Below are 15,050 nucleotides of genomic sequence, written 5' to 3'. Positions count from 1 at the left end.
TGCACCAAATACCGAGGTTAGCTGAGAACGGAGTAAAAGTTCTGGAGATGTGAAAACTCTAAGAAAAGAATATATGAATAGAGAGAATCAGCGCTCAAGTCCTTGAAATAATGGACCACCCAATAACGGAGCAATAAATATATAAAATACGTAGTAAAAGATGTGATAAATAATGTTACTGATGCAGCGGTGTAATCAAATCACAATAAATATCCGAAGTATAGTATAAAAGATGCAATAATCAGTCAGCGGTCATAAATAGATAAAATAAATACATAAAAAATATAATAAAGTGTTAAAAAGTCCATAAAAACATTCAGTGATTATAAAAAGATGATTCCAGTGAATAAATAAAGTGCTCAAAAGTCCATAAAAAGACCCGGTGACTACAAAGATAAAACAATCATTTTTTAACACTTTATTTATTCACGTTTAATATCAGCACTTGAATATATCTTTACCTACATTTTATTGAGACTTTTTGGATTTATATCGCTTTTTTCATTCATTTCCTCACACTTGGATTTATATTTTGTCTTTTCTTATTCTATGTAGTTGAATCACCGTCACTTTTTTAGCTACTGGTGCTTAGTAGTTTATCATCATTTCTGCACTTACTCAGCACTGATCACTTTATTATATTTTTTATGTATTTATGACCGCTGACTGATTATTGCATCTTTTATACTATACTTCGGATATTTATTGGGATTTGATTACACTGCTGCATCAGTAACATTATTTATCACATCTTTTACTACGCATTTTATATATTTATTGCTCCGTTATTGGGTGATCCATTATTTCCAGGATCTGATCGCTGATTCTCTCTATTCATATGATGGTGGTGACAATACTGACTTGGCTGCTTAGTCCTGGTGCTCCACTCTCTATATATATATTTCTGGTTACCCGTGTCTTATACCTACTGGTAGCTCATAGGTTTATTCCCGGTACTTTCTAAGAAAAGAATCTCTCTACATTTTTCTGGTCTAGAAGTTTGGCTTCCTCAGCAAATCACAAAGGCCACTGAAGATCTCCATCTAGGAGGGGGGAGGGGGGGGGTCCAGACCACATCAAAGGCTCCTAAAGTTCAAGGCCCTTTTATGAGACATTCATTCAACTCTTCTAAGGAAGATAAGGCCGTAATCTCCGGGTCACACTGACCTGACAACAACCCTCTAACCTTTTGAAGTCCTGAAGACTCCGCCCACAAATTGTCCTCCTAGAGCCCAATAAAAAGACCAAACCATCCAGAGACGGTCCAATCCGTTATCTCAGAGGTCATCAGACGTCTCGGGGCGACCGGGGGAATTATTGGCTCTTCAAAGGATCTATTGGACTCCTAATTGTATGAAGCCTTATCTGCCCTCCAAACAGCCAATCAGGGGAGTTCATTTTTATTGCAGACTGATTGGTCAATAAAGTCCTGTGCATACAAATCAATGGGATGGGGGGGGGGAGGGGGGGGGCTCAAATCCTTTTACTTTCCTGCTTTGAATAAACATTACATTGTAGCTGAATTCTATTATATAGAAAATAAATGGCCAACCAATCACAGCCATCGAGTTCCGGCGGTGCCGCCGCTCTGACAAGGAGAAGCTGAAAAAGCCTCAAAGTTTGAATGAAATCCGAACATTTATTATAGAAAAAGTCCAACCGCTCAGCTGACAAAATAGAATTCATAAATAGAGGAGCGAGGTGCGAGGTGCAGGAACCTCCGAACCCCCCACAGCCTAAAATACAAAACTTTATTTCAATGCTAAAGAAACAATGGAATGCGGTCTATGAAACTTTCTTTGCACCAACGTCCAGGTTTTCAGGGCGTTTCCCCTTCATCAAAGGCCAATCAGAACTCACTTTGACCTTAATGAAGGTGGAGCACCCCAAAAACTTGGAGGTTCCTGCAAATAATAAAACCACAGACAGAACTCAAAGTGCACCAATATGGCTCCAATCACTTCAATGGGACAATAACTGGGGTGCGTCCACCTACAGGGGGCACCAAGGAGACCCCTCGCCTCTCTGCTAGAATAGAACGATGGGAAGAACTCTCCCCGATTCTGGAGCTTCTGATACAAATATCGATCGTTTCTACTCCGCTCAGTGCTGAGATTTCCCCAAAAACCCGAAAGGTATTGTCTTCATATGAAGGCTTCATCAGGGGGGAGATATATAAAGGAGAACATAATGGGGGGGGGGGGGTGTGCAGACCCGGCGGTGCAGCGCAGAGCCTCCCTCACAGCGCAGACCCCGGCCATGCAGAGCAGAGCCTCCCTCTCAGCGCAGAGCCTCCCTCACGGCGCAGAGCCTCCCTCACGGCGCAGAGCCTCCCTCACGGCGCAGAGCCTCCCTCTCAGCGCAGACCCCGGCCGTGTAGTGCAGAGCCTCCCTCACAGCGCAGACCCCGGCTGTGCAGCGCCTACCTCACAGCGCAGAGCCCGGCCGTGCAGCGCAGAGCCTCCCTCACGGCGCAGACCCCGCCGTGCAGCGCAGAGCCTCCCTCACATCGCAGACCCCGGCCATGCAGCGCAGAGCCTCCCTCACATCACAGACCCCGGCCGTGCAGCGCAGAGCCTCCCTCACAGCGCAGACCCCGGCCGTGCAGCGCAGAGCCTCCCTCACATCGCAGACCCCGGCCGTGCAGCGCAGAGCCTCCCTCACATCGCAGACCCCGGCCGTGCAGCGCAGAGCCTCCCTCACATCGCAGACCCCGGCCGTGCAGCGCAGAGCCTCCCTCACAGCGCAGACCCCGGCCGTGCAGCGCAGAGCCTCCCTCACAGCGCAGACCCCGGCCGTGCAGCGCAGAGCCTCCCTCACAGCGCAGACCCCGGCCGTGCAGCGCAGAGCCTCCCTCACATCGCAGACCCCGGCCGTGCAGCGCAGAGCCTCCCTCACAGCGCAGACCCCGGCCGTGCAGCGCAGAGCCTGCCTCACAGCGCAGACCCCGGCCGTGCAGCGCAGAGCCTGCCTCACAGCGCAGACCCCGGCTGTGCAGCGCAGAGCCTCCCTCACAGCGCAGATCCCGGCCGTGCAGCGCAGAGCCTCCCTCACATCGCAGACCCCGGCCGTGCAGCGCAGAGCCTCCCTCACAGCGCAGACCCCGGCCGTGCAGCGCAGAGCCTCCCTCACAGCGCAGACCCCGGCCTTTAGAAAGCCATTTTCTGACTGATCCCCATAATGACATTTTTATAGACAAATTGTCTCTTCAGCACTCGATAATTCTCACTCCATGCGGAGAGGAAAATCAATTCCGACCGCAAATCACCGCCGCCGTCCGATATACCGGGGACCGGGGGGGGGGGGGAGGTCACATCGATCCATCAGCCTCACTCAGCCGGACGGGATGGAGAAGAGTCGTACAGATTTCACTGAAAGCCAGAAATGGAACCTACTACCTACTGCACCCCATCCCCCGGGGTCACCATCCACAGGCCTGCCAGACAGCAGCCAGGAAAGTGACCTCCCCCCACAGCCTGCAACCAGACGGTTCCCCCCCCCCCCCCAGCTTGCGCCTGGACAGAAAAGAGCAGAAGTAAAGCTGACAGGCCCATCCCTCTGCTCACTTTTTTCTGCACTGAGAGAATAGAGAATGTGAATTGCCTGGCTGTCATGTGATGAGTGCACATCCTTGTCCCAGGTGAGGATCACAGAAATGATTGAGCCCGGGGCAGCCAGGCGGTGAGCATTGTTTGAGGTCCCTGTATTTTCCTCCATTAATGTTTTCTGCAGATAAAAGTGTCAAAGTTCTAGAAGAGAAAATGAGGAGCCAGGAAAAGCGCTGAGCCGGCACAGCGTGCAGCAGAGAGGGGCGTGCCGCGGCCTGTTCAGTGATTATTTCCCGCGCCGCGGCACGCCCCTGGTGATTATTTCTCTTTATATTCCCGCGTTGAGTCATCGCTCTCCAGGGAACGCCAATTCACCTGGCTGAGAAAATCACCTCAAAACTACCAACACAAAATTCCCATCACAATGGAAGTAGGGGGCGCTAAACCAACCGCCGGCAGGGGGGGCGCTATACCAACCGCCGGCAGGGGGGGCGCTATACCAACCGCCGGCAGGGGGGGGGGCGCTATACCAACCGCTGGCAGGGGGGGGCGCTATACCAACCGCCGGCAGGGGGGGGCGCTATACCAACCGCCAGCAGGGGGGGGGGCGCTATACCAACCGCCAGCAGGTCAACAGCGACGCCCCTTCCCATCACCCAACACACACAGAGGCGCGCAGCAATAAAAGAGACTCCGGTCATCACCAACTGGAGAGATCCCAGAAAATCCGCTCCCCGGCAGCGTTTGTTCTCAGTCCCCCTCAGCCTTACACATTTCCTGGGAGGAGCTAATTACTGCCTGTGCTGGCCCAGCTCCTTCGTTCCACCCCTCACCTTTCTACATAACCTTCAATGTATCTGCCGGAGAGGAGTGAAGGGGAATAGTGAGGGCCATCTGAGTGACAGTCTGTTGACATCACATCCAAGATGGCGGGGGTTGTGTAGGCCCATCTAAGGGCTGTATGGGGGGGGGGGGGTTATGTAGGGATGGTTTATGGGACAGGCCACCTATTGGGGCGGATGGGACTGAACGCCTATGGGAGGGGTGGGATGAATCGCCTATGGGATGGGTCGTCCATGGGATTGATGGGATGGATCCCCTATGGGATGGGTCATTCATGGGATTGATGGGATGGATCCCCTTATTGGATGGGTCGCCCATGGGATTGATGGGACGGATTGCCTATGGGATGGGTCATTCATGGGATTGATGGGATGGATCCCCTATGGGATGGGTCGCCCATGGGATTGATGGGAGGGATCGCCTATGGGATGGGTCATCCATGGGATTGATGGGATGGATCTCCTATGGGATGGGTCACCTACGGAATTGACTGCCTATGGGACGAGTCCCCTATGGGACGGAATGCCTTTGGGGTGGATCACCTATGGGACGGGTCGCCATGGGATAGATGGGATGAGTGGGATGAATAGCCTATGGGAGGGGGTTGCCTATAGGATGGGTCACCTATGGGATGGCCAAGACAGGTTGCCCATGGGACAGGTGGCCTATGGGAAACGCCACCTACTGGATTGGACGCCTATGTGAAGCGTCGCCTATGAGTTTGAATGCCTATGAAACGGATGGGACGGGTTACCTATGGAATGGATGGCCTATAGGAGTGGTCCTCAACTCCGGTCCTCAGGGCCCACTAACAGGCCAGATTTTAAGTATTACCTTGGGGAGATGCAGACTAGAATACTGCAATCACTGAGCAGCAAATTACAGTGGGTACGGAAAGTATTCAGACCCCCTTAAATTTTTCACTCTTTGTTATATTGCGTTCATTCTTCTTCCTCATGAATGTACACATAGCACCCCATACTGACAGAAAAACACAGAATTGTTGACATTGTTGCAGATTTATTAAAAAAGAAAAACTGAAATATCACATGGTCCTAAGTATTCAGACCCTTTGCTGTGACACTCATATATTTAACTCAGGTGCTTTCCATTTCTTCTGATCATCCTTGAGATGGTTCTACACCTTCATTTGAGTCCAGCTGTGTTTGATTATACTGATTGGACTTGATTAGGAAAGCCACACACCTGTCTATATAAGACCTTCCAGATCACAATGCATGTCAGAGCAAATGAGAATCATGAGGTCAAAGGAACTGCCTGAAGAGCTCAGAGACAGAATTGTGGCAAGGCACAGATCTGGCCAAGGTTACAAAAATATTTCTGCTGCACTTAAGGTTCCTAAGAGCACAGTGGCATCCATAATCCTCAAATGGAAGACGTTTGGGACGACCAGAACCCTTCCTAGAGCTGGCCGTCCGGCCAAACTGAGCTATCGGGGGAGAAGAGCCTTGGTGAGAGAGGTAAAGAAGAACCCAAAGATCACTGTGGCTGAGCTCCAGAGATGCAGTCAGGAGATGGGAGAAAGTTGTAGAAAGTCAACCATCACTGCAGCCCTCCACCAGTTGGGGCTTTATGGCAGAGTGGCCCGACGGAAGCCTCTCCTCAGTGTAAGACGCATGAAAGCCCGCATGGAGTTTGCTAAAAAAACACCTGAAGGACTCCAAGATGGTGAGAAATAAGATTCTCTGGTCTGATGAGACCAAAATAGAACTTTTTGGCCTTAATTCTAAGCGGTATGTGTGGAGAAAACCAGGCACTGCTCATCATCTGTCCAATACAGTCCCAACAGTGAAGCATGGTGGTGACAGCATCATGCTGTGGGGGTGTTTTTCAGCTGCAGGGACAGGACGACTGGTTGCAATCGAGGGAAAGATGAATGCGGCCAAGTACAGGGATATCCTGGACAAAAACCTTCTCCAGATTGCTCTGGACCTCAGACTGGGCCGAAGGTTTACCTTCCAACAAGACAATGACCCTAAGCACACAGCTAAAATAACGAAGGAGTGGCTTCACAACAACTCCGTGACTGTTCTTGAATGGCCCAGCCAGAGCCCTGACTTAAACCCAATTGAGCATCTCTGGAGAGACCTAAAAATGGCTGTCCACCAACGTTTACCATCCAACCTGACAGAACTGGAGAGGATCTGCAAGGAGGAATGGCAGAGGATCCCCAAATCCAGGTGTGAAAGACTTGTTGCATCTTTCCCAAAAAGACTCCTGGCTGTATTAGATCAAAAGGGGGCTTCTACTAAATACTGAGCAAAGGGTCTGAATACTTAGGACCATGTGATATTTCAGTTTTTCTTTTTTAATAAATCTGCAACAATGTCAACAATTCTGTGTTTTTCTGTCAGTATGGGGTGCTATGTGTACATTCATGAGGAAGAAGAATCAACCTAAATGATTTTAGCAAATGGCTGCAATATAACAAAGAGTGAAAAATTTAAGGGGGTCTGAATACTTTCCGTACCCACTGTATATCACCTGGGATGTATTTCAGTTATCTTGCAAACCTGGCCGGTTAGTGGGCCCTGAGGGCCAGGGTTGAGGACCACTGGCCTATAGGACTGAATGGCCAGGGGAAGGGGTGCAATGGGTCGGGCCACCTAGGGGGCGGATGCAATAGGCCGTGTCTCCTAGGGGGCGGATGCAATGGGTCGGGTCTCCTAGGGGGCGGATGCAATGGGTCGGGTCTCCTAGGGGGCGGATGCAATGGGTCGGGTCTCCTAGAGGGGCGGATGCAAGGAGTCGGGTCTCCTAGAGGGGCGGATGCAAGGAGTCGGGTCTCCTAGGGGGCGGATGCAATAGGCCGGGTCTCCTAGGGGGCGGATGCAATGGGTCGGGCCTCCTAGGGGGCGGATGCAATGGGTCGGGCCTCCTAGGGGGCGGATGCAATGGGTCGGGCCTCCTAGGGGGCGGATGCAATGGGTCGGGCCACCTAGGGGGCGGGTGCAATGGGTCGGGGCGGATGCAAGGAGTCGGGTCTCCTAGAGGGGCGGATGCAATAGGCCGGGTCTCCTAGGGGGCGGATGCAATAGGCCGGGTCTCCTAGGGGGCGGATGCAATGGGTCGGGTCTCCTAGGGGGCGGATGCAATAGGCCGGGGAAATTTGTTTGTTTACAGTCAGGAAATCTTATTTTGAAACAAATGTATCAATTTGCAGAAGACGGAGCGTCCTGCGAGGAGCGCTCATGGATGGGATGGGCGGGGTTACCTGAGGTCACAGAGACTCCGGTATTATTACTGGTGGAGGAGATGGGTGGGATCGGCACAGAGAGGTCAGGAGGCCACGCCCCCCAATGTCGGGATTTCTAATAAAATGTAAATTTCCGATCATTACAGCAAAAACGGAGCGCCGCGATCCCCTCCCCCACATTAACCCTTCACTGCCCCCAGCCAGGGAGAAAACACCAAAACATCGACCTTGTACTATGGTGGGCAATGCAAACTCCCCTCAGCAGTGCGTCCCTGGAAATTATTCCCATCAGAGACCCCCCCCCCCATACAATGGCTCAGCAGTGCGTCCCTGGAAATTATTCCCATCGGAGACCCCCCCATACAATGGCTCAGCAGTGCGTCCCTGGAAATGATTCCAATCGGAGACCCCCCCCCATACAATAGCTCAGCAGTGCGTCCCTGGAAATGATTCCAATCGGAGACCCCCCCCATACAATAGCTCAGCAGAGCGTCCCTGGAAATGATTCCCATCGGAGACCCCCCCCCATACAATAGCTCAGCAGTGCGTCCCTGGAAATGATTCCAATCGGAGACCCCCCCCATACAATAGCTCAGCAGGGCGTCCCTGGAAATGATTCCTATCGGAGACCCCCCCCCCATACAATGGCTCAGCAGTGCGTCCCTGGAAATTATTCCTATCGGAGACCCCCCCCCATACAATGGCTCAGCAGTGCGTCCCTGGAAATTATTCCTATCGGAGACCCCCCCCCCCATACAATAGCTCAGCAGAGCGTCCCTGGAAATTATTCCTATCGGAGACCCCCCCCCATACAATGGCTCAGCAGTGCGTCCCTGGAAATTATTCCTATCGGAGACCCCCCCCATACAATGGCTCAGCAGGGCGTCCCTGGAAAGGATTCCCATCGGAGACCCCCCCCCATACAATAGCTCAGCAGTGCGTCCCTGGAAATGATTCCCATCGGAGACCCCCCCCCATACAATAGCTCAGCAGTGCGTCCCTGGAAAGGATTCCCATCGGAGACCCCCCCCCATACAATAGCTCAGCAGTGCGTCCCTGGAAATGATTCCCATCGGAGACCCCCCCCCATACAATAGCTCAGCAGTGCGTCCCTGGAAATGATTCCCATCGGAGACCCCCCCCCATACAATAGCTCAGCAGTGCGTCCCTGGAAATGATTCCAATCGGAGACCCCCCCCCATACAATAGCTCAGCAGTGCGTCCCTGGAAATGATTCCCATCGGAGACCCCCCCCCCATACAATAGCTCAGCAGTGCGTCCCTGGAAATGATTCCCATCGGAGACCCCCCCCCATACAATAGCTCAGCAGGGCGTCCCTGGAAATGATTCCTATCGGAGACCCCCCCCCCATACAATGGCTCAGCAGTGCGTCCCTGGAAATTATTCCTATCGGAGACCCCCCCCCCCCATACAATGGCTCAGCAGTGCGTCCCTGGAAATTATTCCTATCGGAGACCCCCCCCCCATACAATAGCTCAGCAGAGCGTCCCTGGAAATTATTCCTATCGGAGACCCCCCCCCCATACAATGGCTCAGCAGTGCGTCCCTGGAAATTATTCCTATCGGAGACCCCCCCCCCATACAATAGCTCAGCAGAGCGTCCCTGGAAATTATTCCTATCGGAGACCCCCCCCATACAATGGCTCAGCAGTGCGTCCCTGGAAATTATTCCTATCGGAGACCCCCCCCCCATACAATGGCTCAGCAGTGCATCCCTGGAAAGGATTCCTATCGGAGACCCCCCCCCCCCATACAATGGCTCAGCAGTGAGTCCCTGGAAAGGATTCCTATCGGAGACCCCCCCCCATACAATGGCTCAGCAGAGCGTCCCTGGAAATTATTCCTATCGGAGACCCCCCCCATACAATGGCTCAGCAGAACATCCCTGGAAATGATTCCCATCAGAGCCCCCCCCCCCCCATACAATGGCTCAGCAGTGCGTCCCTGGAAATGATTCCAATCGGAGACCCCCCCCATACAATAGCTCAGCAGAGCGTCCCTGGAAATGATTCCTATCGGAGACCCCCCCCCATACAATGGCTCAGCAGTGCGTCCCTGGAAATTATTCCTATCGGAGACCCCCCCCATACAATGGCTCAGCAGTGCGTCCCTGGAAATTATTCCTATCGGAGACCCCCCCCATACAATAGCTCAGCAGAGCGTCCCTGGAAATTATTCCTATCGGAGACCCCCCCCCCCATACAATGGCTCAGCAGTGCGTCCCTGGAAATTATTCCTATCGGAGACCCCCCCCATACAATGGCTTAGCAGGGCGTCCCTGGAAAGGATTCCCATCGGAGACCCCCCCCCATACAATAGCTCAGCAGTGCGTCCCTGGAAATTATTCCAATCGGAGACCCCCCCCCCCATACAATGGCTCAGCAGAGCGTCCCTGGAAATGATTCCTATTGGAGACCCCCCCCCATACAATGGCTCAGCAGTGCGTCCCTGGAAATGATTCCAATCGGAGACCCCCCCCCATACAATGGCTCAGCAGTGCGTCCCTGGAAATGATTCCTATAGGAGACCCCCCCCCCTCCATTCAGGAAATATTACAATGCAGCATACCCCCGAGGACTTCCTCCTCCATTCTGACAGTTCCTTCCCCCCCCCCCCCCCATGAATAGACAGAAGTGACAGCCGGGGAATTTGCTGCTCTGTCGGTTTAAATGCCAGGACCTCCTCTGTGCCAAGATGAGCCGACCGCCCCGAGCTATTTCTAGCCGGGATCACGGGGCCGGAGCCACCTGACTGCCAGAAGTGGGCGCTTCATGGCTGTGTACACACCGGGGGGGGGGGGGGGCGCCATGTCCTCAGGATAGACCTTGGACCCAAGTGGCAGACAACATGCCACGTCCTCTTTACACTCTGATCCCGGGGGCCCTTACACCCTGCACCCAGGAGCCCTTACACCCTGCACCCAGGGCCACCCTTCCACCCTGCACCCAGGGGCCCCCTTCCACCCTGCACCCAGGAGCCCTTACACCCTGCACCCAGGAGCCCTGCCAGGAGCCCTTCCACCCTGCACCCAGGAGCCATGCCAGGAGCCCTTCCCACCCTGCACCCAGGAGCCATGCCAGGAGCCCTTCCACCCTGCACCCAGGGGCCCCCTTCCACCCTGCACCCAGGGGCCCTGCCACCCTGCACCCAGGGGCCCTGCCACCCTGCACCCAGGGGCCCTTACACCCTGCACCCAGGAGCCCTTACACCCTGCACCCAGGAGCCCTGCCAGGAGCCCTTCCACCCTGCACCCAGGAGCCCCCTTCCACCCTGCACCCAGGGGCCCTGCCAGGAGCCCTTACACCCTGCACCCAGGAGCCCTTCCACCCTGCACCCAGGGGCCATGCCAGGAGCCCTTACACCCTGCACCCAGGGGCCCCCTTCCACCCTGCACCCAGGGGCCATGCCAAGTTACCTCCGCCTGCAGGCGCCCTCCCTCTGGTTGAACTCTGACCCCACACAGAAGCGGCAGTAAGGGATCTCGGTGTGATTGGACGGATGTTCAGGTCAGCGGGATTAACCCATCACATGCCGGGAGCCTTCTCCTGCCTCCGGACTTTTATTAAAGAGATAAACAGAATTCTACAAATACCGACCAATCAGATCTGACCAACCTGAGACAGGGACTTCTAAAGAGGTCCCAAAACCATGCTAAGTGCAAGGTGGGGGATTGGCATACCAGGTGGAGAGGTGGGTGGGGGGGGGGGGGTGTTGGGGGTCATCACAGGGATGGGTCCATGACCAGGTGGAGGACATCTATGACACGGTGGTGGGGGGGACATCACCAGGTGGGGAATTTCGGGGGACCTAGCACAGGGTGGAGGGGTCTATGACAAGGTAGAGGAGGTACAGGACTAGGTGAAGGAAAGGGGGGTCTATGACCCGGGGGGTTCTATGAACAGGTAGGTTTTGGGGGGGTCCATGAAGAGGTAAATTGGGGGGGGGGGGGTCCATGAACAGTTAGGTTTAGGGGGGGGTCTATGAACAGGTAAATTGGGGGGGGGGCTATGAACAGGTAGGTTTTAGGGGGGGGTCCATGAACCGGTAAATTGGGGGGGTCCATGAACCGGTAAATTGGGGGGGGGGGGTCCATGAAGAGGTAAATTGGGGGGGTCCATGAACAGGTAGGTTTTGGGGGGGGGGGGGGTCCATGAAGAGGTAAATTGGGGGGGGTCCATGAAGAGGTAAATTGGGGGGGGTCCATGAACCGGTAAATTGGGGGGGGGGGGTCCATGAAGAGGTAAATTGGGGGGGTCCATGAACAGGTAGGTTTTGGGGGGGGGGGTCCATGAAGAGGTAAATTGGGGGGGTCCATGAAGAGGTAAATTGGGGGGGGGTCCATGAAGAGGTAAATTGGGGGGGGGTCCATGAAGAGGTAAATTGGGGGGGTCCATGAACAGGTAGGTTTTGGGGGGGTCCATGACCGGTAAATTGGGGGGGGTCCATGAAGAGGTAAATTGGGGGGGGGGTCCATGAAGAGGTAAATTGGGGGGGGGGGTCCATGAAGAGGTAAATTGGGGGGGGGGGGTCCATGAACAGGTAAATTGGGGGGGGGGTCTTACCTTCTTAGCTCCTTGCCGGAGAATTCTCGGGCCAGGTGTCTCCCGATGCCCCTCCCCCCTCCGGTAATCAGCACGGTGTCCCCTCTCAGGTCTCTCGGTCGGGGGGGGAGGAGAAGTCGGGGCGGCCGATCTCAGCACACACAGGACGATGTGGAGGGGAAGGAGGAGAAGTCGGGCGGAATTCCTCCAATCCATCTCCGACCTCCGATCACCGCATGCAGTCCTTCTGTGGTCGGTCGGTCGGTCCCGGTGGTCCCGGTCGGTCTATAGCCGGGCTGGTGTGCGTGGGCGAGAGGTCCCGGGACTTTTTATACCCCATTAATCCGGAGTGACGGTGAAGTGTGAAGATCTCACTCCTGTTCGCTCTTCCCGGAGTTTGTCCCCTCCCCCAACATCCGACTCCTCCCCCCCCCGGGATGTCTGCATGAAACGGCGACACCTTCCCCGAGCAACTGGGAGCCCCGACCTGAGGACTGGGGGGGGTCAGACATGGGAGGGGGATGGGATATATGGGGGGGTGGGGGGGTCAGATATATGGGGGGGTCGGATAGTGGGGGGGTCAGATATATGGGGGGGGTCGGATAGTGGGGGGGTCAGATATATGGGGGGGGTCAGATATATGGGGGGGTCGGATAGTGGGGGGGTCAGATATATGGGGGGGGGGGGGGGTCAGATATATGGGGGGTCAGATATATGGGGGGGGGTCGGATAGTGGGGGGGTCAGATATATGGGGGGGGGTCGGATAGTGGGGGGGTCAGATATATGGGGGGGTCAGATATATGGGGGGGGGTCGGATAGTGGGGGGGTCAGATATATGGGGGGGGGTGGGATATATGGGGGGGGGGAGGTCGGATAGTGGGGGGGGGGTCGGATAGTGGGGGGGTCAGATATATGGGGGGGTGAGGAATCATTGATGGGGGCCCAAACTTCCATCTACTGATGAGTGAGAAGAGAGCTCAGATAATTACCCCTCCCCCTTTCTGGGGACACGCCCTCTACAGGTGAGTGCCTGAAACATGTCAGAGCCTCTCATATATATTTATTTATTTATTTTTTGTTTAATTTCTTTTTATTGAAAATTTAAAGAAACAAAAAACAGAAGATTGACAATAAAATCTGACAATGAAATAAAAGAAGAAACAAGAAAATCATGGAGTGAAATCCCAGCATGGGGGCCGCGCGGTCCTAAACCCGGCGACTATTCATACAAATCTATAACACAACCAATGTCAGGAAATATATATATATACTGATATACAGGAGACGGTCAGAGACTGCAGACATAGTACAGGAGACGGTCAGAGACTGCAGACATAGTACAGGAGATGGTCAGAGACTGCAGACATGGTACAGGAGACGGTCAGAGACTGCAGATATAGTACAGGAGATGGTCAGAGACTGCAGACATAGTACAGGAGACGGTCAGAGACTGCAGACATAGTACAGGAGACGGTCAGAGACTGCAGACATGGTACAGGAGATGGTCAGAGACTGCAGACATAGTACAGGAGACGGTCAGAGACTGCAGACATAGTACAGGAGACGGTCAGAGACTGCAGACATAGTACAGGAGACGGTCAGAGACTGCAGACATAGTACAGGAGATGGTCAGAGACTGCAGACATGGTACAGGAGATGGTCAGAGACTGCAGACATAGTACAGGAGACGGTCAGAGACTGCAGACATAGTACAGGAGACGGTCAGAGACTGCAGACATAGTACAGGAGATGGTCAGAGACTGCAGACATGGTACAGGAGACGGTCAGAGACTGCAGATATAGTACAGGAGATGGTCAGAGACTGCAGATATAGTACAGGAGACGGTCAGAGACTGCAGACATAGTACAGGAGACGGTCAGAGACTGCAGACATAGTACAGGAGACGGTCAGAGACTGCAGACATGGTACAGGAGATGGTCAGAGACTGCAGACATAGTACAGGAGACGGTCAGAGACTGCAGACATAGTACAGGAGACGGTCAGAGACTGCAGACATAGTACAGGAGACGGTCAGAGACTGCAGACATAGTACAGGAGACGGTCAGAGACTGCAGACATAGTACAGGAGACGGTCAGAGACTGCAGACATAGTACAGGAGACGGTCAGAGACTGCAGACATAGTACAGGAGATGGTCAGAGACTGCAGACATGGTACAGGAGATGGTCAGAGACTGCAGACATAGTACAGGAGACGGTCAGAGACTGCAGACATAGTACAGGAGACGGTCAGAGACTGCAGACAAGATACAGGAGAAGAAGCTTAGGTCATGTGACTTCCTCTATGGACGGATTGTCGGATTTATTTATTTATTCTCAGAATGTAAACAAACTCTAAGGAAGTTTTTGGAAACAAATAAAAACACGGATCTTCTTCTGACAACAAAGTATCCAATTTTATAAATATCCCATCACATGGACACACCCATTCTATAAATATCCCATCACATGGACACACCCATTCTATAAGTTCCTGTAGGCTCCGGTCACATATCAGCGTTTTGGAAATACTCCTTTTGGGCAGCAGGCGTCCCGCGATTCTCTTTGCGCGATTCATCAGGCGACAATTGCGTCAAAATTGCGCCGTGTTTGGGATGCCATTGCAAGTCACAGGAATCGCTGGGGGTGTCCCGCGACTTGCAATGGTTCAGAATCGGGGACAAATTCTGCCCGCGATCCGAAATGCCTAAATGTGAACGGAGCCTAAAGGAACATGTACCATCACAGTTCAGGGCTCCGCCTCCTCAGGGCCCACACATGGCTCCACCTCCTCAGGGCCCACACATGGCTCTGCCTCCTCGGGGGCCCACACATGGCTCTGCCTCCTCGGGGGCCCACACATGGTGTAAGTCATGGTAT

The 15,050-nt window shown here is 53.7% G+C and overlaps 2 protein-coding genes across 2 annotated transcripts in view; both read right to left on the bottom strand.

Annotated features, from left to right (window-relative positions):
- DHRS3 (dehydrogenase/reductase 3) overlaps window positions 1-12,386 on the bottom strand; it is a gene marked incomplete at its 5' end in the record, with an annotated part of 39,033 nt that extends 26,647 nt beyond the window's left edge. Inside the window, 3 exon segments of the mRNA XM_082274486.1 lie at window positions 12,192-12,211; window positions 12,214-12,310; window positions 12,312-12,386. Coding sequence (XP_082130612.1) covers window positions 12,192-12,211; window positions 12,214-12,310; window positions 12,312-12,386 — 192 coding nt within the window.
- Window positions 1-15,050, bottom strand: part of CFAP107 (cilia and flagella associated protein 107) — a 498,422-nt gene that overhangs the window by 383,976 nt on the left and 99,396 nt on the right. The window lies entirely within an intron of this gene.

The sequence above is a fragment of the Pelophylax lessonae genome (assembly GCF_965119305.1).
Source record: "Pelophylax lessonae genome assembly, chromosome: 12".
NCBI lineage: Eukaryota > Metazoa > Chordata > Amphibia > Anura > Ranidae > Pelophylax > Pelophylax lessonae.
This window is presented reverse-complemented; position numbering and strand designations above follow the sequence as displayed.